General features: G+C 45.0%; 1 protein-coding gene and 1 long non-coding RNA gene across 3 annotated transcripts; one reads left to right on the top strand and one right to left on the bottom strand.

The window, feature by feature from the left end:
- Nucleotides 1-248: 248 nt before the first annotated feature.
- Nucleotides 249-1727, bottom strand: LOC143478469 (uncharacterized). The gene is made up of 2 exons (XR_013121754.1): nt 1588-1727; nt 249-1458 (listed from the first exon to the last, which is right to left on the bottom strand). It is a non-coding gene; the product is annotated as an uncharacterized LOC143478469 (long non-coding RNA).
- On the top strand, nt 1644-24322 carry pkn2a (protein kinase N2a). Of its 2 annotated transcripts, none has more exons than XM_076977426.1 (22): nt 1644-1783; nt 8536-8839; nt 11323-11474; nt 13025-13154; nt 13700-13845; nt 14827-15040; nt 15152-15337; nt 15719-15828; nt 17365-17508; nt 17774-17849; nt 17950-18118; nt 19517-19640; nt 19864-20000; nt 20230-20341; nt 20425-20516; nt 20601-20777; nt 20956-21018; nt 21110-21186; nt 21286-21428; nt 21724-21831; nt 22083-22163; nt 22247-24322. In XM_076977426.1, the coding sequence occupies exons 1-22, from the start codon at nt 1763-1765 to the stop codon at nt 22448-22450; spliced, it is 2970 nt and encodes a 989-aa protein (XP_076833541.1). In that variant the 5' UTR covers nt 1644-1762; the 3' UTR covers nt 22451-24322. The 2 variants fall into 2 exon arrangements, with proteins under 2 accessions (XP_076833541.1, XP_076833540.1); XM_076977425.1 differs by lacking the exon at nt 1644-1783 and adding an exon at nt 1854-2008.
- The last annotated feature ends 7 nt before the right edge of the window (nt 24323-24329 follow it).

Below are 24329 nucleotides of genomic sequence, written 5' to 3'. Positions count from 1 at the left end.
TTCAAATGAATTACATGAAAATAATAATTATCTGCTTACATTTCATTGGTTTTCGTTTGTATGTGTGTGTGAGTGAGACAACTCCCCTACTGCAGAGGTGTTTGAACATTACACAATTTGTAGGCCTTCAAGGTTCATGGTTCAGACCGTGGGGCGCACCCTAGTGGTGTGCGACTGAAGTGCATGGGTGAGAGGTGAGAATTTAATTTGAAAATATATATATTTGAATAGCCTATTTTTTAACGGCATTTGATGATAAAACTGACTTCATTTCTGTTTTCTTATTTTTCCATAATGTCATTTAGTAATCTTGGTTTAATTTATTTTTATATCAATAAATACCCAAGTGAAAATAGTTTCACGTGTGATATTTGTGTTATGCGTTGGCAACTGGCAACAGGTAAACATTGTTCACAGAACCAACAATATTAGAGCAATTAAGACAAAACACATAAAATAGGACATTTGATTGAGATTATTTAAGATATGGGTTTGTGTTAGGAAGTAAGGCCACAATGTGAATTCTGTGCAGCTACTGATGTTAACAAAGAGAATGTGCAGAAGACAAGAAGCTATAAAATTGAATTGTGTTATAATGGACAATAAAATTTCTGGACAAAATTGATTATTTGACTTCATTTTTTTATACATAACACGTGCTCTCAAAAAAACTTTAAAAAACTGTAAAGTGGGCCTGTGGAGGGAAAAGTCTGAATACTTCTTCTCTGCTGTAACACGTGGAACCATCACTTAGTGATTTGAAAAAAAAGTCCGAATCCAGTCCTGTAGGTGCAACACTACACCAAACATCTTTCACCCCAGCACTCATGATTTCGTCTAATTAGCTGTTAAACTCTTCAAGAATCACGCGTGTCAGAGCAAGGAACACAAACCAGATGGACCATCCAAGAACATTCACCACCACCATCATCATCACACATTATAGCCCACACAGACCAGACATATCACCAGGTACCCGCTGCATGATACTGTACTGCAATGGTATTGTAAAATTAACACCGTTACTTTAATTTAAATGATTTCAACAACAATAATAATTTTACAAACTCTTACCAGAATTTCATAAAGGTTTCATCTCAACAATTGTGTATCGACAGCCACACCAAATCTATTTCTCTTGAACGGTATTTTAGTTCAATGAATCCACTACTAAAATAGACACGGTGCTGAGACTTTCATACAGACCAACATCCCTCTAATCTACCGTGCACACTTTCATCACTTTCATATGGATGATCTGACCACGACCTCCAAGCAGCGCCCATCACTGAGGGCTTCAGTGTGGTGTAGCTGTGCAGGACATCGTGTTTGTCCCACCAGGAGTGTGAGACACGCGTCTCCAGGACAAATCTGCACCGCCTAGTCGATCCTGTGGTGGAACATGAGTGGTGTTCCCCTCACGCAGCACATCCACCACGGTGTGCGAGAGCTTCGTGCCTGCGTTGAAAACACACAGATCACATGATGTGGATGAGGCTCCGTGTGAGTGGAAGAGTGAGTCGCACTCGGGGCGTCCCGCACCCCGCCTCCCCCCCCCACATCTCCGGGACAGGGCTCACTGCTCACTCGCGCTGCGCTCCACTCGCTGGAGGACGGTTTCACGGTCTCGTCATGGGACCCTCCGGATATTGTGCCGTCCCGGTGGTTCCGTTAGCGAACCCAGGCCCAGGGTTTGCAGCTTGAGCCGAACAGCAGCTCGTTTTCCCTCCTCGCAGAGTTTGATTCAAAGTTGAGAGCCAAGATGGCCGCCGATCCCATGCAGGTAGGAAAACTTGAACATTTCGGTCTAAATCCGTTTATGGAGTGTGTGTGTGTGTCCTCTTCTCGGCACCACGGTATAATTTACACACTCCAAACACGTCCAGGGACACACACTGCTGTCTACATGAAGAACTCTCACCCGCCGAAACTTCGTTATAAAACTCCCACTTTCCAAACGGGTGATTATTACATGGGAAACGGGGACTGTGGCCTGAAACTGTTGACAGTAAGTTTATTTGACCGGGTGTTTTTCTCTATACGTGGTCGTGCTACTCACACGGTTTCGGTCCGTTACACACGGTCCGTTTTATGCACCGCACACGGGCCGTTTGTGGGGACGTTTGTGTCCCGTTGGAAAGTCAAAGCGCGGAGTTGTAAACACGGGAGACGGTAAGTGAGGACGTCGCGGTCCCGCCGGTGGAGCCTCACGGTCCGGTACCGTCAAACACACACGACCCGCTCCCGTTTCAACACCGCTCACTCGTTTCTGGACAACTTCAAACTTTAGAGTTTTTCCGACGAAGGCGATAATTCCCTTCAGAGACATTAACACACGTTCTTCTTTTTAAACTTGCGTGTAAATAATTAAATATTCCTTGGTGTTTCTGCTTTTTGTTTTAAAGTTTTAACCAAAAATGTGTTAAAGGCTAACGTTTCTCCTGTTTAAAATTATTCTGATATCAAAAACAGATTGTATTATTCCATACCTATTTTAAAAGTTGATGTTTAATGTTTATGAATATATAAATATTATGAATACAATATTTAATTGATTAATAATTAAAGATGTCTTGCAGATAGCGCTGTATTCGGGCAGGCCTTTTAAAAACCTCGTAACACAAAAGTAGTCTAATCCTTCAATGGTGGATACAGTATCATACTGAACCACCTCTCAGATTTAGGATGATCTTAACACTACCATGCTTTTGGGAAACCTGGATTTCAATGTTGAAAATGGAGATCTGTGATCATACTTTGAAATATCAGAGCAATATTTACTAGATTAAACTCACTATCCAAATGCAATTGATGGCGAGATCTTTAACTTCATTAATTATTTCTAGTTTGTGTAACACATCCTTGAGAACACATTGCTTTGTGGTGGGATTAGGATTTGCTACACTCACATATGTGAATACAGATGCACTTCATGCAATAGTTTATCAGAGCTGAATTACTTCAATGACCTCAAACGCTGCCGACAGACTTCATTTGTCTTGTTATCTAAAGATGCTCAGCTTTGTTTGGAACTCAACAGTAGTGGACTAAATGTTTGCTTAGTGTGAATGACACCCTCTGGTATCAGTGAAGTATCAGAGATATTTCTTTTTACTCCAAAGATAAGTGTCTGAACTCCATTATCTGCAATATTAGGGACTGTTCTGTTCTTTATCAGCATCTATGATAAGAGGTGTGTGTGTGTGTGTGTGTGTGTGTGTGTGTGTGTGTGTGTGTGTGTGTGTGTGTGTGTGTTTTAATTTAAGCACAACAAAACTTTAGAGAACAGAATATGGGAAAACTACAAATACACAAGCAACATTTGACTGTAACAAAAACATAAAACTGACTTACAACCCAACATTACATATCACAATTAAAAACAGTTTGACACCATCAAAGACTCCAGAAATCTGGCACTTGGGTGAAATCACTTGGAAATCATTTTAGGCATAAGAATATGTATTTGAGAATCTGATCTTCTGTTACCCGATGATCATTGCCTTAGTTTCATATTCACCCCCCTCTGCTCCTCATGGTTTACAGGGAGAAAACAGCTTTGTGCTGTTCTGTCCCTTTAACCCAGAGCAACAGCCTGTTGTTTGTGTTGGTTGTGTCGCTGTCTTTCTTGCGGTTGCCTCCATCCTGCAGAATTATACTTCCCTGTCCAGTTGTCTGATCTTCATGTGCGTGGGTGTATGTGCATTTTGTGTACGTGTGACAGAGCGAAAGATAATAAAGTACTAGGAAGGTAAGCCCGTAAGCCGCTGACTCATCTTGCTGCAGGTGACTGTGATGTCCCAGGAAGGGCCATCTCACACGGGCTAAAGAGGGGATAGCCCTTACTGCATGTGATAGCCCTTACTGCATGTGATAGCCCTTACTGCATGTGATAGCCCTTACTGCATGTGATAGCCCTTACTGCATGTGATAGCCCTTACTGCATGTGTTTTTCTTAATCTAGAAGGTAAAGACACTCTGACATGAACGTTAAAAGAACTGCTTGAGCTGTTCTCGGCAAACAATATAGACAGGGAGGAAGATAATGTTATAAAACAGGTTTGAGGGAAAGAAAGAACAAGAAATAGAAAAGAAAAGCATGTTAAGAAGTTAGTCATTCAAATGTCTCATTCAAATGTCTATCTCAAATTTCTCTCTTTTTATATCTTTCTTTCTGCTCTAAGCTGGTTGATTTGAGCATCTGATTGGAAAGACTAATTCAGACACAACTGAACACCTAGGTGCACATCTTTATCTGCACACAGTTGTAAGAAGGGATAAATAAATAAATATCAAATTTAAGAAAAATGGTTTCACATTAAATGGGCTTACCATATAATACTATAGTATACTATACCAATGAAGACATGTTTGTTGCACCTGGAGATGGCGATGATTTTGTATGTCTGCGTGAACTTCAGAGAGCTCTTTATGGGACAGAATACTTGGGGAAAAATACAACATTATGAACTAATATATGTAGCTGACAAATTGAAAAACAACATAATGGAATGAAGAAAGAAGATGAACAAAGAAAAGAAAAAATATGCACAAAAATCCAGAAGTAGAGGAGTGTGTGATGTGATGGTCATAGGGGGCGTGGATGTTGCCATTTAGCTGTCGAAGAGTTGAATGTCAGTGAGATCACATTTCATGCTTTAATGCATTTTGCTGGTGATGTTTGCAAGGTGATGTTTTTATAAAAATATTTTTAGCAAATTACTGTACTCGAGCTTTGTTTGTCATTCTCATAATCCATGCGTGGTTAACCCTGTTACTGCCCATCCTTAATTTAATCCCACTACTACCCGTCTTGGAAGGCCACATTGTAAAATTTACATTGTCTCTTCCAAATCCCTTGTGTCTCACCACCACACCAAGCAAGAAGACAGTAGAGAAGAAACTAGCCAACAATTGTTTTCTTAAGTCTTTTAGTGGAACAACCACTATCATAAACACTGCAAAATTAATTGCTAAATGATCTGTCAGTAAGAAATAAATGCAACAAAACTTACTCTGTAAACATAAACACGGAGGGCTCACTCACTCCTTTCCTCTTCTGAGCTGGCCTCAGAATACACTCCGATTATATACTCATCAGTCACTTTACTAAGATCACCATGCTAATACTGTGTAGGAACCTCGTTCACCCCCAGAACTGCCTCACGTTTTGCTTCCACACAGTGTTCTTTCCTTCCTGAGACTGTGGCTCACGTTAACTCTCACGTTAACTCTCACGTTAACTCTCACGTTAACTCTGTTGTATCGAATATTTGCTGCGGATTTGTCGGTTGTATATTCGTGGTGTCCATCCTTTCTTCCATCACTTCCCAAAGTTGCTCTATTAGATGGAGATCTTTAGATCATAACCCTAACACCAGCATCTCCAGCAGCGTACGCTGATCAACCATAACAGTGGAATCACTGGCAGGTGAAGAGAAAAACACTGATTATCTCATCACCGTGGAATACGTTGGTGAACAGTCTAGTGAACAGTTATTTTGAAGTTGATGTAAGAATCTAAATGGATTTGAGAAGGTCCAAGGGTCTCTGTTCTTCTCAAGGTTTCTTCCTCATGCTCTAGGGAGTTTTTCCTCGTCACCTTTCACTTTCTTCTGGGAAACCGTGTGTCCTGGCATGCATGTAGATGTCACTGTTACACATGCCAGCAACCTAAGCATTGTTGCAGTCCAGGAAAATGACGTTATACCAATGGTGTTCCCTAATCGGTGGCCGGATATTGATCAGGATGATCATTATGATTGTGTTGATTAGGGCTGCCATGATTAGTCGACTAGTCACGACTATGTCGACTACTAAAATAGTCGACGACTAATTTATTAGTCGATGCGTCGTTTTTTTTCCTCTCCAAACTGCTGCGACAGTTTCCATTGCTGCGTCTGCGTTTCTGTCCTTGACGCACATGCGCAGTTTAGTGGAAACCGGGGTAGACTGTTGACGACATCCCAGGACGTTATACAGACAGGCTCTGGTATCGTGGCTACCCGGCAACGGAACTCAAAAGTGCCGGATCATTTTCCGTAGTCGGGTTCCGAAACGCGTGCAATATCTGCAAGGCAGAACTTGCCTTCCACGGCAGCACAACCACGTACCTGAAGCATGTTGTGGCTACATGTGACAACGATGAATAGGGACCGTCATCTCTGTAATCTAAATTGCTCGTTAGCTGCTAAAGTTACCATAAACAGAGCGTTAACTTAGTACTTACTTATCGCAGGGTTGGCAACTTTTTTTTCGGCGTGAGATATCGGATGTGTGGTGTGTGAGCGTGTGAAGACGGTCAAATGCGTGTCTCTTACTCTCAATGCGTGAGAGTTGGCAACCCTGCTTATCGTGGTAACTGTAAAAGTTAACATTAGTGATGGCGATTTGTTTAATTAGCCTTAGCACGCATTCGTGTATTTTCTGTAACGTCAGTGAGACCAAAACTTTATTTTTGTGAATAACTTTTTAGTTTCAGGTCCCTACCTAATTTGATTTAAATGTAGCGAAGTTTGATGCCAGAGACTAATGAAAGAAAGAAAAACCTAAAAAAAAATTCCTATTTATTTATATAGGCCTATTTATTTTTGTGTTTTTTAAGGCAGTGCCTTATCCTTATTTTAATCATTGTTTGTTGCAACAAGCTGCATATTTCATTAAAGGTTTAATGAACTATGATCTTAATTGTTTTTATTTTTAGTTATAGCTGAAATCTAATGATGGTTATATAATAGCAGTTGCATTCTAGTGTGATAAGCTGTATGTTTTATATTCAATTAACGTACAATCCGACTAGTCGACTAATCGTAAAAATTAATCGGTGATTAGTCGACTATTAAAATAATCGTTTGTGGCAGCCCTAGTGTTGATCAATGTGTTGACACTGCCTCTGAATTCCCCAGATCTCTATATGATCAAGCATCTGTTGGATGTGCTGGAAAAACCAGTCTGATCCATGGAAGCCCCACCTTGCAACTTATACCACTGAAGAGATCTGCTGCAGATGTCTTTATCCCAGATACCACACAACACCTTCAGATGTCTAATGGAGTCCGTGCCTCACGAGTCAGAGCTGTTTCAGCAGCACAAGGGGCACAAAGACAATATTAATCAGTATTAAGCAAAATATTAAGCAGTTAGTTTTAATAACCGAGTGATGTAACCGTTGACGTAAGGCAGATTTGTGTTGATGAATTACACTTTATTACATTCATTTTATTATTTTGTCCCTACCATCTGCATGTTGCAGCAGAAACTGAATTATATCTAACCAAGCAACATTTTCCCGTAACATTTTCAGCAGACGCTCTTATTGAGAGCGGTTTGCGTGCGTTTTTCAGTACAATAGGGTGTGTGCTTTTTGGGAATCGAACCCATGGCCTTGGTGGTGTTTATACCTTGCCCTACCTGCTCTACCAGGTGAGCTGGTGAAGAGCCCAACTCCTTAGTTTGTCTTGCTGTGGTAGCTCTGTGCCCACCCTCAGGTTCTTAAGACTGGCTGACACGAATAGAATCTGATTTAGTCTTCAGCCGCTGGCAACCACCAAACCCAGACTCATCCATCAGACTGCTAGATGGAGAAGCGCGATTCGTCACTCCAGAGAACACACCTCCATTGCTCTAGAGTCCAGTGGCGACGTGCTTTACACCACTGCATCTGACGCTTTGCATTGCACTTGGTGATGTATGGCTTGGATGCAGCTGCTCAACAATGTAAACCCATTCCATGAAGCTCTCTGCACACTGTTCTTGAGCTAATCTGAAGGCCACATGAAGTTTACGTGGCTACCACTACGTGGCTGAGTTACTGTCATTCCCAAACTCTTCCATTTTCTTACAATACAACTGACAGTTGACTGGAATATATTAAGTGCTTAATTTTATACACTTGTGGCCATGAAAGTGATTGGAACACCTGATTCTGATCATTTGAATGGGTGAGCGAATACACTTGGCAGTATAATGTATATTGAACATTCATTCATATGTAAGGGTTCCCAATGAAGTGGCCAGTGAGTATAGAGCTTACAGTGATAACATATAGTGTCAGTTTACACACAGGCTCCTATTGTACAATGAAAAGGTTGTAATTACTGGTCTGTTTAGGTGGGGTGCAGCATGTATGAAGGAGGAAGAGGACTGACTGTCTTCATCAGCACAGCGAATCAGACACTGATCCATATCATGATGAGAGAGAGAATGGGTGCAAATACAAGCACAAGATACCAATTCACAACAACTAACAGCCGCCTATTTGAGTAGTAACCTAACATTAGTATTTTGATTCTTTGTTGTAGCCTTTGCTTGTGGGTTTGGCATTGGCCATAATGGCATATGGAGACATAAAACCCGGTAAATGCCAAGACTAGACATTTAGAAGCATAAAGAAAATAACTAGTCACAATCAAAGCAAGGGTTTAAACTGCATCTGTGGTTTAAACAATGGTTTAAACAGCTTCCAGCCATGTCCAAGTCTTAAGATCTGTCTTTTAAGAGTATTTCAGTTTCAAACATAAATAATGTTCTCTCCAGGGGGATCTGAGGGGCCACATGGTGTCAGAGCGGCTGGGCTTCGGCCATAACCTGGACCTCTCAGACACCATGGTGCAGCAGAAGCTGGATGAGCTCCGCGAGGAGATCAAGCGTGAAATCCGTAAGGAGCTGAAGATCAAGGAGGGAGCTGAGAACCTGCGCAAGGTCACCACAGATAAGAAGAGGCTCGCTTATGTGGACAACATACTGAAGAAGTCCAGCAAGAAGGTGGAGGAACTGCACCAGGAGCTGCAGGAACTCAATGCCCACATCGTCGTGAAGGACCCAGAAGATGTGCTCTTAGGTAAACGTTTTCTTTGTTCTGTAAGATATTTGGTTGCTTCAGTAGACAGTGGGGTATAAGTTACTGTTCTTTTTTGGAAAACAGCAAGATTTAATGAGATCTTTTTGGTCACGTTGAAGGGTTGAAACACAAAATTGCTAAGGCACAAGCATGAGTCAGCCAAGATACTTTATAGATTCATGTAGAGTCAGTGTGGTATTAGTGGAGAAAAGTGTGAAAAATACTGACGTGTTTTAAATGATGTCCAGGGACTTGTGTTTTATTAATCTGAGAGACACAAGTGTGGCTATGATGCTCTGGTTAAGTGGCTGTTTGTTTAGTGGTTTTATAAGTCCAGTCTGACTAATGTTCTTTGCTGTTGCATGTAGGGAAATGAGATCCTGCTGTTGACCAGTAAACTCAGTCAGGCAACTGTGTAACAAATCTGCCAACTCTTGTAAAACTGCATCTACGTTTTCTGCTCACTCACACACTTATTTAATGTTGATCATTAATCAGTGTCTCTCAGTTTCCTACGTTTACACATATATCATTACATTTATTTCCTGAAACACTGCGGTGTCGGACGCAGTTTGTGTATGGATGTTATCTTTATTTAAACATGGGAATCACAGTTTCTTCGACCGTGTTGTCGTCTGCACATTGGCGTAACTGGCGGTCTCCTGTGAGGATGCTGGCCGTGCACGCGGGTAGACTGGGGAGTGTCTGCGTACATGAGGCCCAACACTGTGGGAGGGAGGATTCTGTTCTGTGATTCAGTGGGACAGGAATGTCATGGGGAGTCACACACTGCGGCTGGACCCTCCCTGCTGTGTGGGGGGGGTCGTCTCCTCGCTGGCCTCAGGGTCACTGCGTGCTGTCAGACTTCTTAGTGCTACTGAGCATTTCATTATTGGCAGGTATTCAGCAGAGGATGAAGATTCCTGGCTTGCTGGTCGCCCCCCCCCCCCCCCCCCCCCCCCCCCCAGTCCTGTATTGATGCCCCCCCAGTCCGGTGTTTCCACTGGTTTAGCTGGTTTCTGTTGCCTAGTTGGCTAATGCTGAATGTACATCATTCATTATGTCCACATCTTGGCTTTTGCATTTACAACCCTGTCCTGACACAAATATTAATTTCCTAAGCAGATCTGTGATCTCTGGGTTCTGAGGCCACCCGGTCCTAGGTCTGCCCATTCTGCTCTCTTCTGGTGTCCCTGGATTTCAGTTCTGGAGGTCTGCTTCACTGAATGGTATACAGGCTATCCCATGGAAACTGTGCTGCAATACGCACAGCAGTGTGTTCAGTAGCTACGGCGTGTGAAAAGAACTATTCAAATGAATCACACACTTGAGAATCACAGCATCACAGAGCGAGTCCTCCGCATCCGTACGCTCAGGAGAGGAAGTTGAGAGGGTTTCTCAAAAACAAATGTGAAACGTTATCCATCAGCGACAGCCTCTGCAGAACAGATCCCAGACTACACCCCAGACTACCCAGGCCTAAGGCTAGTCTTGAACCCAGGACTACCAGACTGCTCTGGCCCAGGGCTAGTCTACACACCCAGACTTCCCCAGCATAGAGGAAGTCTACAGACCAGGCTTACCCTGTCCACAAACTCTCCCACTGCCGTGGTTCTGGGAAGAGCTGCTGCCACTTCAAAACTGCGTCCGCTAGAAAGGCGTCAAGGCCGTGTTGATCACAAACTGCTAATAACTCCCGGTGTCCTGTGACCTAGCGCACTGTCTGGGGTGCTGTGATTGTCACAGCTGTTTACCCTGATCATTTACTCTTCACACACTGGAATCATGTGATCAGAGTGTAAATCTACTGTGGTGCTGGATGTGTGTGTAGTAAATTGCCCATTTGTGGCCAGTTAATGTACATTTAGGCCTGTGATGATACATCACTGTATGTTTTCTCTCTGTTTTGGCTCTAAACGGACACCTTGCTTATTACAGGTGGAGAAATAGAAACAGTCTTGAATGAGCTGCTTTAATTGCTTTTGTGAGAAATGAGTGTTGTTGGTGCCAAAAGGAGACGTGGAACAGGTTTCCTCTGTGTGAATGCGTAACAGTTCGTGGCTTTGCGTGTAATTCCAGTCTGGGCATGAAACGCTGAGCTCATCTGCCACTGGTGTGGCAGCACTCATATTCTAGTTGATTCTTTTGTTTTTACTTTCTCGAATATACGAACCTGATCTGCCTGGAGGCAATAGAGAAAAACAGTTTTTAAATCTCTAATTACCACGTATTTTGCGAAACAAGATTTGTATTTTTTTTTTCCATACTTAAAAATAAATGTAGTATTTTTTTATTTTTTAAATTGGTTCCACGTTGTCTATAATGTTAACTGCTTTGTGCACAAGACGTAAGGTCTTGGGTCTTCAACCTAAAACTTGGGTGTAATGAGCTAAACCATCATCTCAGATGTATAGATCTACTCCTGCTCTTTTCTTTCATGTGTTTGGCTCATTTTGTGACTGTCGGCCATGTTGCTTCACCAGAGTGCCCTCTGACCCCGGACACCCCCAATGGTGACGCTCGAACATGTGGCAGCAGTCGTCTGGCCGCCCTGAAGAAACAGATCGATATCGAGCTCAAAGTGAAACAGGGGGCGGAAAACATGATCCAGATGTATTCAAATGGTTCCTCAAAGGTAACGTGCCATTGGTCCTCCCTGATGATGTCATGTGCCTGCAGACAGCTGCAGAAGAGCTCTGTTCCAACATCGCCCCCCCCCCCCAAACATCGCGCCCCCCCAACATCACGCCCCCCCCCAACATCACACCCCCCTATCACGCCCCCCCCCCAACATCACGCCCCCAACTCACAGCTGTGTACACACTGATTTGCTGTTTCCTAATAATTAAACTTGCATTTCTGCATATAACAACATTATGACATTGCTTTCATAATTATTAAAATTTAGTAGGCGTAGCCCATACTGTAAACTAGACAGAAAGCAAGGCAGGTTTATTAGTATAACTGTCTTTTTGCACAGTGGCATATTCATCATGCTTCACATAAGACGCAGAAGAATGACAAAACTTATTACATCCTGAGATCTATCATCTTGGGAAGGTTTTCGACAGAAATGTAACAAAATAAATTTATAAAAATATAGTTCAAAATGAAAATGATGTAAAACTAAAGAAATAAAAGGAAATATTTGAGAACAAAGAACACTTATAAATTTAATTTGTTACATTTCACTTATATAACACTTAAAATAAGTATAATTAATAAAATATTCAAAGTTCATAAAATTCTATTAGTGTTGAGATTAAATAAGATATTGACATAATAAATACGGTAATTAAATTGAAATAATTTGAAAGTGAGTAATATGCTGATATGTTATCTTAGCATTAAAGCAGACACACTTTTAGTCAGTAATTCTAGAACACGGAGTTGAATGTTAAATAAAAACACTGAGATTTAGGCCAGTCACACAGTCTGTAAACTGTCTGTAAATTGTCAGTCAATTGAATCACTGTCAGATTAAAACTGCTTAGTAACAAAGAGCTGATTGAGTTTAGCTCATCATACCATTTTTTTAAATTTGGTTTTAATTGTTTGATTTTTTTCCCCCATTCTTTGGTTCATTTTCACACTGATTTAATGTACTCTGCTTTAAAATTATAATGTATAACTGGGTGTGGTCTAACTTGCGATCTTCATGAAACCAAATATGATCATTAAAATAGTTTTGTATATTGGATAGAACTTTTTTCATATTGCACACCCTTTCTGCGAACTACACATTTTGAATATTCAGTTTAGATTGGAGTTTGGGGTTTTGGCAGAATAGGTGGCCTTGAGCTGACCCCTAACCCCCCGTGCATTAGTACGATGTCAGCCAGGAAGCTACTGGTAAACGGAAGCCTGGTAAACTGGTAAACGGAAGCCTGTCGTCTTCATCACACACCCTAACAGGCTTGGGAATATGGGCGGAGTTTAGTTTAGTCATCCTCAGCCTGTTCACACATGGGTGTTTCCTGCGTGGGTCTCCCAGGAACAGAACGGGTGCTACCAGCTGAGTTATGAACCTGATGAATCACAGATTGTGCTTATAGTGTTGAGCACAGGCCCAGTTCAGTTCAGAGGTTTTGGAAGCAGCTGTGTTGGGCGTTTGCTGCAGTGTTGTGTGTCACTGGCGCTCCACGCCGTCTGAATGTGCTGGCGTGTCCTGGTTGATCTTCACAGGACCGTAAGCTGCTGGCCACTGCCCAGCAGATGCTTCAGGACAGTAAGATGAAGATCGAGTTCATTCGCATGCAGATCCTGAAGGCCAGCCAGCATCACGAGCTCAGCTTCGACAACAACGACGTCATCGGTAACTCTGTTCACACGTGCAGTAGTGTGAACTACCCACATACTGAATTACATACTGAATCTGTCATCACATTATTTATAGTTCACATACCCTTCAAATGATCAGGATTTAGAGCTCTATATATTTAGATATGACTGTGTGTGTGTGTGTGTGTGTGTGTGTGTGTGTTAGGAAATTATTAGGTAATTCAAAGTAAAAGAACTGATCTACACTATTGGAACTTTAGAGCCCCGTGGAATGAATGATCTGATTTAAACATCTACTTTTTCATATATATATATACTGGTTCCTCCTCCTATTAATTCAGAAGCACTTTGCTTGCACAGCTGATGATAGAACCTCTGTCTGACACGTCCTGCTTCTCTGGAAGGTTTTTGTGCTGTGAGCTCCTGGTCACCGTGTCATTGCTGGTGTGCAGAGCCTAAGCTAAAGGGAAATGACCACAGTGACCCGCAGGGTGCGCTGTAGATCTGTCTGCAGGGTGTAGTGGTGCAGGGGCTAATGGTGAGTAATGGTGAGTAATGGTGAGTGCTGTGGTGTTGCAGCCAAGCCCATCATCAGTCCCCTGGACCTGCGGGTGGAGGAACTGTGTCACCACGCACGCATCGAGCACGCCGTGGCCGAGGGCGCCAAGAACGTCATGAAGCTCCTGGGCTCAGGCAAGCTGGCGGAGAAGAAGACCCACTCAGAGGCACGGTTCCCGAGGAACCCTCACGCACGCACACTCTCTTTAGTCTGCACATACCATGGCTCTGAGAAAAGATCTAACACTCACCGAGACACCACTCGGGACAACACATTAAGGGCTTAGCTAGCTCAGTGGGGAACCGTCAAGGCCCTCTACGCCCTCTCGGAGGGCCTAAAATATTCTTAAAACATAAATATATATAATTTATAGAAACATTTTTTTATCTATTTACAGTTTGACAATCGACATCTAAACAATTACAAAAATATAAGCAAATAAATTGTTCACCCGTGTCTATTCAATCTGTGTTGGAAGGTGAGGGGTTATGTGGAAGCCTGTGAGTCTGTGTCTCCCCCTATCAGGACTGTGATGCCTGCTGTTTGTTTACAGAGGGCCTGGCAGTTATAATTCAGCACAATACCAGTTTCAAATGACAGTAAAATTGACCAATCATATCTTCCGTCTTAGTGGGCGGGCTTAACTGTATGATAATTTCCTTCCGCTGTGGCGACGCTAGCTGTCGTTAGCGTACCACCGCTAGCTAGTTTCGATTTATTCCTTTGACGTCCTCGTGCGCGTTGTTTACATATTCCGCTTCCGAGGAACACGGAGCTGTGAACCTTATTTTGTTGGAACCTTATTTTGCTTAAGAAGTTCTCTAGTGCAGATATTATTGTTTATTGCGTTTCTATTTATTGCAGTCAATTAGGAAAGGAAACAATTATTTTCGGGGGGGGGGGGGGGGGGGGGGGGGGGGGTCGAGGTTTAATGGTCACGGTTCGCTACTGAGCTAGCTACATTTATTAGTTTCATGCCCAGGTCATGTTCTTCGTCAAACTGAAAACACATTCTTCACTTTCACTTAAGCAAGATTTTGTACTAGTTTACTCGAAGATCATCATCATTGTGTGTGTGTGTGTGTGTGTGTGTGTGTGTGTGTGTGCGCGCGCGTGTGTGTGTGTGCGCGTGTGCGATGTGGTTTAGGCCCAAGCTCGCTTTAATGAGTCCAGCCAGAAGCTGGACTTACTGAAGCACTCCCTGGAGCAGAGGCTGTGTGAGCTCCCCAAGCAGCACCCCAAGAGCGGCATCATCATGGAGGAGCTGGCCCTCATGTCCTCGCCCGCCCTCAGCCCCCGCCAGAGCCTCCTCTCACCCCACAACCAGTACAGCACCGTGGCCAAACCCGCCGCCCTCACAGGTAGAACCCTGTCGGGCCACACGCCAGCGCTGGCCCTCTGGCTTACACGGACATGTTTGACGTTGTGGATCCTGGCCTGCTCCGTTCCTGATCGTTTACGTCCTGCGCTAGGCACGCTCGACGTGCGGCTGATGGGCTGCCAGGACCTTCTGGAGAACGTGCCGGGCCGCTCCAAGGCCACGGCGCTGTCCCTGCCCGGCTGGAGCCCCAGCGACACCCGCTCCTCCTTCATGAGCCGAGGGAGCCGCAGCCGCGGAACCAGCAGCCGCAGTCTGTCCAAAACAGACGACCTGTCCAGTTCAGTGACCTTCGACCTCCAGGACAAACTCCACGGGGGGTGGGGGTGGGGGCGGCTGGTTGTTGTTCTAGTTTGAACAGCGCTAGTGTGCAGAGCAGCTTATTGATTTTGGGTGAATGTTTTCATGTGATTTCAGGACACATTTTGATGGACTTAAGAGAGGAAACTGGTTCATTGCAGTTAAACTTTGGGTCGTTACCGCTGCGTGTTTAGGGGGTGATCAGTACACTATTACAGATGCATATCATTAGAATTAGCAAATTACACCAGGAGTAGGGCTAGTGTTTTGCAAAATAATTTAAGATGGGCTTAAGAAGATGGTTCGGCTAAATACTTGTTGTCCTGTATGTAAATGCTTGTGTGTCTTTCTTTCTCTCCAGATGAAATCAGCGCTGTACTGAAGCTGGACAACACGGTGGTGGGACAGACCAGCTGGAAACCTGTCAGCAACCAGTCATGGGACCAGAAGTTCACGCTAGAGCTGGACAGGGTAGAGCATCGCACCTGTCCCCCCGCACCTGTCCGTCACGCCATACATACACATCACACCTGTCCCCCCGCACCTGTTTCCTTCACGCCATATATACACATCACACCTGTCTCCGTCACGCCATACATACACATCACACCTGTCTCCGTCACGCCATACATACACATCACACCTGTCCCCCCGCACCTGTCTCCTTCACGCCATACATACACATCACACCTGTCTCCGTCACGCCATACATACACATCACACCTGTCTCCGTCACGCCATACATACACATCACACCTGTCTCCTTCACGCCATACATACACATCACACCTGTCTCCGTCACGCCATACATACACATCACACCTGTCTCCGTCACGCCATACATACACATCACACCTGTCTCCGTCACGCCATACATACACATCACACCTGTCTCCGTCACGCCATACATACACATCACACCTGTCCCCCCGCACCTGTCTCCTTCACGCCATACATACACATCACACCTGTCCCCCCGCACCTGTCTCCTTCACGCCATATATACACATCACACCTGTCCCCCCCACACCTGTCTCCTTCACGCCATACACACACATCACACCTGTCCCCCCGCACCTGTCTCCTTCACGCCATATATACACATCACACCTGTCCCCCCGCACCTGTCTCCTTCACGCCATAAATACACATCACACCTGTCCCCCCGCACCTGTCTCCTTCACGCCATATATACACATCACACCTGTCCCCCCGCACCTGTCTCCTTCACGCCATATATACACATCACACCTGTCCCCCCGCACCTGTCTCCTTCACGCCATAAATACACATCACACCTGTCCCCCCGCACCTGTCTCCTTCACGCCATATATTCACATCACACCTGTCCCCCCGCACCTGTCTCCTTCACGCCATATATACACATCACACCTGTCCCCCCGCACCTGTCTCCTTCACGCCATAAATACACATCACACCTGTCCCCCCGCACCTGTCTCCTTCACGCCATACATACACATCACACCTGTCCCCCCGCACCTGTCTCCTTCACGCCATATATACACATCACACCTGTCCCCCCGCACCTGTCTCCTTCACGCCATATATTCACATCACACCTGTCCCCCCGCACCTGTCTCCTTCACGCCATAAATACACATCACACCTGTCCCCCCGCACCTGTCTCCTTCACGCCATATATTCACATCACACCTGTCCCCCCGCACCTGTCTCCGTCACGCCACAATTACACATCACACCTGTCCCCCCCACACCTGTCTCCTTCACGCCATACATACACATCACACCTGTCACGCCATAAATACACATCACACCTGTCCCCCCCGCACCTGTCTTCGTCACGCCACAAATACACATCGCACCTGTCCCCCCCACACCTGTCTCCTTCACGCCATAAATACACATCGCACCTGTCCCCCCGCACCTGTCTCCTTCACGCCATAAATACACATAGATATGTTATATGCACATTTCAGCATGTCACACGTGTGTGTGTGTGCCTGTGTGTGTGTGCCTGCCCCCTAGTCTCGGGAGCTGGAGATTGCTGTGTACTGGAGAGACTGGCGCTCTCTCTGTGCTGTGAAGTTCTTGAGGCTGGAGGATTTCCTGGACAACCAGCGTCATGGGATGTGTCTGTACCTGGAGCCCCAGGGAACCCTGTTTGCCGAGGTGCGTCTCCACCAGCCCATCCCCCCCCCACACGTCTCCAGCGTGCGTCCAGCCCCCCCCCCCCACACGTCTCCACAGACGCAGCTGAGGGATAATTAGACCCTCGCCAATAGTTGATGTAGAACCATATGTACATATTGAGTATTTGTCATAATCAAACCCTCCAACACTGTTGCCTCAAACCTGAAGAACGAGAGAGTTGTGGCCATGAGTCGTGAGCGCTGCTTTTGCATCATTTTACCAGAGCATCTTGTGTGTTTCCCAGGTTACGTTTTTCAACCCTGTCATTGAGAGAAGAACCAAACTCCAGAGACAAAAGAAGATTTTTTCAAAGCAACAAGGTAAATTGACTTCCTGACATTATGAGGCATTTTACCCTAAACGGTACAATGTTTACACTTCACCAAAGAAGCCTCAGCTAATTGCTCTGGTGGACCTCAGGGAAGACGTTCCCGAGGGCCCCGCAGATGAACATCAACATCGCCACGTGGGGCCGGCTGGTGCGGAGAGCCATCCCCTCCGTCAGCAGCTCCTTCAGCCCCCAGCAGGTGTCGGACCTGGCCGCCGAACCGGGCCGGGGCAGCCAGCCCAGCTCGCCCACTCTCGCCAGGTACACGCACCATGTCATGGTCTCTGAGGGGCTTTTCCCCCTCACCGTGCGTTAGCGTAGCAGGGCGGGCCCAAACACGTTTAACACTCTGGTTATTCCTTCGTCACTTTGGTATTTGGATTTGAATTCAACATTCAGATTCATTCAGCAGAACTGTTTACACTACGAGTACAACAGCTTTGGTTGTTACATCTGTAATTTTTTATGTAAAAGGTAAAACATGGGAAATAAATCATGGTGGTTCGTGTGGTTCATGTCATGCCTCTCAGTCGCCTCAGGTGAGCGTTTTAGATGATCTGCCGTGGAGAACTTGTCTTGGTGGACGGTTTGTCATGACAAGACACAGCAAGTGTACAAGAAGTCAAATACATGGCTGCTTCCAAGCCGCACAGTGCAAAAGTGTTCTGCCTCCTGAAGTGATCAGATTTGTCTGGATTATAAAAACGCTTTTTTTGTGCTGTGGAATCTGTTTGGAAATGGGGGCCCTAATGTAATTAATTGAAAGTGTGATTTTCTACAAAAAGCATTCTGTGGTAAAAATGACTATCTGAAAAATACTAGTTGCATAATAATCCATGCTGTATAGTAGAAGGTCATAAATTCATGCTGTATTGTAGAAGGTTGTCTTACAATAGACCGCTACCTGTGAAGAGTTAAAAATGTGAAGGAAAAATGAAGCGCAAAAGAGCCTTTTAAGGAAACTGGAAATAAATTGGAAGATAGGAAAAAAAAATCTCTAAATGTTTGGATAGCCAAGTGAGCACTGCTGGATTAGCTGTGAGGAAATGGAAGCTGCATATTGCATCATATCCCTCACAGGCTGGTAGAGACGGCTGTCCCTCAGAAGGCAGCGTCCCAGCAAGACTTGGGAGGGAAGCCACAGAGAGGCCAGAGCTGTCACGCTGAGCTACAGTTCAGTGGGGAGAGGGAGTGGAGGTTGAAGAAGATGATCTCAAGAGTGCTGCTGTTGTCCTGAATGAGAGCGTGGCTAGAAAGGAGATATTGCTAAAGAAAGCACCTCTGGAGTTTGCCAGAAAGAATCAGTATGACCCAGCGAACACGTGATATAAGATTTTCTGGCAAGATGAGACAGCGTTCTGAATCTTGGTCAAAAACCTTCATGAGAGCCGCTGTGAGTGGAGTGTGAAGAGAATACTGCGGGAGAAGCTGCCATGTTCTGCTGAAGATGCTTCCAAAGACGGGATTAAAGCAGCAGAAAGGTGTTATTGCAGTAGTCGAGTCTGGCAAAAATGGTCCATGCTATAAGAAATAACGTTTATATATTAAGCAATGACACACATTATGTGCGTGGGGATTGGAGTGATTCAAACTTGAAATCCATTGTTTAATTCCTGTGGTGGTTTACGTTATTAATGGGAGATTGAATTTCTTAAATAGTGATGCAACAGTGACCAAGCTGAACTTCGATAAGGACCACACTCCTGGCGCGAAGCATTACTCGCTGCTTAGCATGAGGGAGACGCTCCCGGAACAGAAGGTCCCACACAAAGAACAAGGCCAGGTAACGTCATGCTGACCCACGCCGCCCCACGAGCCCCTACCTGCACAGGGGAGTAAACCCCCAACACGATACCCATCCGCCCCACCGAAGGCCCAGGAAATGCCCGAGGGCCTCGCGCTGCAGATTAGTCATCCGTGTCCATCTTGTATAAACAGTTGATGTAATGCTAGGGGCAGATGATGGCGGTGACAGTGCTGCTGTAAATGGATATTCCTCTCTGCAGGACGCTCTGGGCACGTTTGGCTTCCTAAACAACAGGAACAGCGTGGTGGGAAAATCTGACCTCAAAGACGTTGCAGGGCACGAGATCCAGCCGCCCGGGTTGGAGCTTATAGCTGTGCAAAAGAGCACGAATATAAGGTGAACTATGTGGACATTTCATTCTCTCCTCTTTTCTCGCTGTCTCTTTCTCTCTCCCTCACTTCGATATGTTCACCTAAAAGTGAGGCATTTTATGCATTATATAACGTAACCTCATCCAAAAAAATCCAAAAACGCCAAAGAACATCAACAAGTATGCCTTAGTTACTTTAACCTACCAAACGATCTTTCTTCTTATTCACTGTTTTATCTACACCTTGGATAAAAGTTCCAGGGAAGAGGTAGAAGAGGAGGAAGACGAAGATGAGGAGGAGCAATTCCACTTCAGCCTCAGAGACTTCAAATGTATCGCGGTGTTGGGCCGCGGCCACTTCGGAAAGGTACGTCTGATCGGACCTTCAGAGCCGTCTCGTTTGTTTGTGCTGCTAGAAACACATCACCAAGACGACTACGTGTTCCACAGGTCTTACTGGCCGAGTACAGCAACACGGGTGAGATGTTTGCGATCAAGGCCCTGAAGAAAGGAGACATTGTGTCTCGGGACGAGGTCGACAGGTGCGTGGTCCGTTTGTTCTGGTGCTTGCTCAACTGAACGGCTCCTGGTCCTAATGGCCACGTGGCTTTTCTCCTCCACCCCAGTCTGATGTGCGAGAAGCGGATCTTTGAGACGGTGAACAGCGTGCGACACCCCTTCCTGGTGAACCTCTTCGCCTGCTTCCAGACCAAGGAGCACGTGTGCTTCGTGATGGAGTACGCCGCCGGGGGAGACCTCATGATGCACATACACGCTGACGTCTTCTCGGAGCCACGTGCCACGTGAGTCACAGTTACAGCTACGTCCCATGTTTTCGCAGACTTTAGCGTTTCGACATTGGCGCAATTTGTTAACTGCACTCCTACGTCATTCTTCACTGGTCAGTTACCAACAGGGTCACTGTTGAATTCTCATTCATTCATGACTCAAGTCATTCATTATAACTTTTTCTTCTGGCAGGTTTTATGCTGCTTGTGTCGTCATGGGGTTACAGTTTTTACACGAACACAAGATTGTGTACAGGTATGAAACACTGATAAAGATTTGGGCCTGCAGTCTTCAGTGCAGGTGAATTTGTGTACGACATTCACTGAAATGAAATCCCAACCTACAGAGATTTGAAGCTGGATAACTTATTACTGGACACGGAGGGCTACGTTAAAATCGCTGACTTTGGTCTTTGTAAAGAAGGTAAACCGAACTGTTCAGGCGTTGCCCGTCTACAGCGTTCAGTCTTGTTGATGTTCCACATCTCGTTGGAGTCTGAGTGCCGTGTGTCCGTGTGGTCAGGGATGGGTTTCCGGGACAGAACGAGCACGTTCTGCGGTACGCCGGAGTTCCTGGCACCCGAGGTCCTCACGGAGACGTCGTACACGCGTGCCGTGGACTGGTGGGGGCTGGGCGTGCTCATTTTCGAGATGCTGGTTGGTGAGGTCAGTGTTGCCACGGCGACTTTAGGCTACGGCTCTCTTCTCCACGTAGGACCGGTGGCTGAGAAACTACATAATTACACGCAGTGTCGACACTTAATAGGACTTTATGGCACTAGATCGTTTGTGGATTAGCAAGAACTAATTTACGTGACTGGCTGGACATAAGGCCACACTGTACACACTACGGTGTGAAACATCACTAATTGAAGTCACTCTCCTGCCACGCCTGAGAGTGTATTTGAAATGTCTATGGTTTGGTGTAGCGTTGTAGCTGAGTGAGTCTCCATCCCTGCAGTCTCCTTTCCCCGGTGATGATGAAGAGGAGGTGTTCGACAGCATCGTCAACGATGAAGTCCGCTACCCGAGGTTCCTCTCAACCGAGGCCATATCCATTATGAGGAGGGTCAGTCTCCCAAAAACAAACAGCAAAAAAAACACTGAAACTTCTCAAAACCACACACCCATTGGCCACTGTGACTCGTTTATAAGTGTAAAATTAGACAGTAGCCCCTTCTGTTCGTAAACGGCCCTCTTCCCCATTACCTCCTAGCCATACACCCATGAGCAACTAACAAAGTAACTAGTGAGTGGACACTGTACACAGTGAACTCCGGCAGTTTGTAGCCGCAACATTAATGTTTGTTTTGCCCGTAGCTCTTGCGGAGGAACCCAGAGAGACGTCTGGGAGCAGGGGAGCGCGACGCTGAAGAAGTAAAGAAACATCTGTTCTTCCGAGTGAGTAGAAACCGCGCCTGATTGGTCCTCAAGTGCTGCGTGTTCTCCTGCGTTCTCACCGTTGCCAACGCTTGCACCTACAGCACGTGGACTGGAACGCATTACTGGCCAAGAAAGTGAAGCCGCCCTTCACGCCCACCATCCAGGGCAGCGGTGACGTCAGCAACTTTGACGAAGAATTCACGTCGGAGGCTCCGGTGCTCACCCCCCCCAGGGAGCCCCGCCCCCTCGGGCGCGAGGAGCAGGACATGTTTGCAGACTTTGACTACATCGCAGACTGGTGTTAGCCACGGCGTCCAGAGTCCCTTCCCTCCACCACAAAACCAAAACTGTGAATGTAGCCCTGAATCACTTTGCTGTTACTTTGTGCCATGTTACAGACATTCCTAATGCCGTTTTTTTTTTTTTTTTTTTAATCAGATTGACATTTTTAAGTACTATGGGGCAAAGTGCTATTCAATATTCAGTGTGGGAAGCTGTATCTCTTCAGATTACTGTCTCCTGATTTCTACAGGAGTTTCACACAGGCCTAACAAAGTTGTTACTATTTCAAACATCAGCATGAACACCCAACTGTGAAGAGGTTTCTCTTCTTTGTATTATAGCTTTATTTGGTAGGATGATTTCACCACAACGCATTAATGCACTATAGGCCCGTTTCCCAGGCCTGGAATAAGACTCAATCTACACTGAAATGTATTTCCAATATTGATTCACCATCAGCAGTACAACTTAATCCACGTTTGGGGAAACTGACCCCTAGTTTCCCATCAGCTGTTTTTAAAGTGCCACTGGTCACTCACAGGCTCATGCTCGAACAGATGCAGTACATTTAACTTCAAGGCATTTTATAGGCTGATCATTTTTCATCCCCTTCCCATTCAAAGTTGATCCCAAAACTCTGACGTTTCTGACCCAACGGATTGCTGTTGGCAGGGAGCCAAACACCAGCAAAAGGATGTTGAACATGTATTTTTAGCTGGAGAATGATATGGCTGGCTTACTGTTCTGGACTTTTTACTATTTGAATGTAATTAGTAGTGTAATATAGACATGAACTATTGTACGTTTTGAACTGTTTACTTTCCTGGACATCACTATTGTACAATTTAGATAGACAAAGTTACTAATTTTATATACCATGTTACATCCTAATGGAAGAAACCATTGTGATTTTTCCCCACTCATCTCCCTATAGCAAAGTATTACATTTATTTTTCATTATTTATCCGCTGCCTTTTGCTTAAAGTTACGTGCTTGGCTGAAAGTACAGTCACAATCATTTGGGATGATACCATGACCTCAGTGTTCAGCTGTGGAGAACCACAACTTCATGTTCAGTGAATTTTAGGCCACCAGAAATCTGTAACCAGTAGCCTCTAACACGATGTCTGAGAAGCTATTCGATTTCATAAAGAACTCGTCATTGAGCTCCTTTTCTTGTAATGTAGCAGAGCTTTGTGTAACAAGTATGGGGTCTTTGTGCTTTATTGGAGTTTTTCAGTACATCTGAAGTGAGAGGTAAAAAACCTGTTTGTTAGAAATAGCAGTTGTTCACCTGACAAATGCTGATCGCTAGATCTGAGTAATTGAAATGTGGCTTTTTCTGTAATTAAGGTTTTTTTTATGGTAAAGACAAATCTACCTTGTGCCCACCTTCTAGGGCCTAAAGATGTTCAAACTGGTCTTAGAGAGAAATGGCAATCAGACTGGATTCTCACTTTGATCTACCAGAAACAAACTTTGCAAGAACCCCAACATTTCAGTGGGAAACAATTAGGGTGTGAAATATCTGAAATTCAAGGTCTTGTTTCAGGCCACTGTACAGCCTAAACCACAGCTCATTACAGACCAAAATATTACAGTCCAATACTGAAGTTTGGGTTGAAGAGCTCCCCAGAGGTCAGTCTGGCTGTGCTCACTGATGGAGCCTCTAGCCCGTGTACAGTGGAACCCAGAAGCACTTGTATTCTTTTCTAAATTATCTATTATCTGAACTTTGAAGATGGACTGTAGATGTTCTTAATCATTTTTCTCAGTCAAAGGAGACTCGAGCCTTTGTGGTACCACAGCCTCAAAGACAAACACCATGTTGTAAATAAAACTTTTGCTATGATTGATTCACATCATGACTGCAAAAGTAAATCTTCTGTAACTGGTCTTGCC

The sequence above is a fragment of the Brachyhypopomus gauderio genome, chromosome 16 (assembly GCF_052324685.1).
Source record: "Brachyhypopomus gauderio isolate BG-103 chromosome 16, BGAUD_0.2, whole genome shotgun sequence".
NCBI lineage: Eukaryota > Metazoa > Chordata > Actinopteri > Gymnotiformes > Hypopomidae > Brachyhypopomus > Brachyhypopomus gauderio.
Note: the sequence above shows the minus strand (reverse complement) of the source record. Positions and strands in the feature narration are given on the sequence as shown.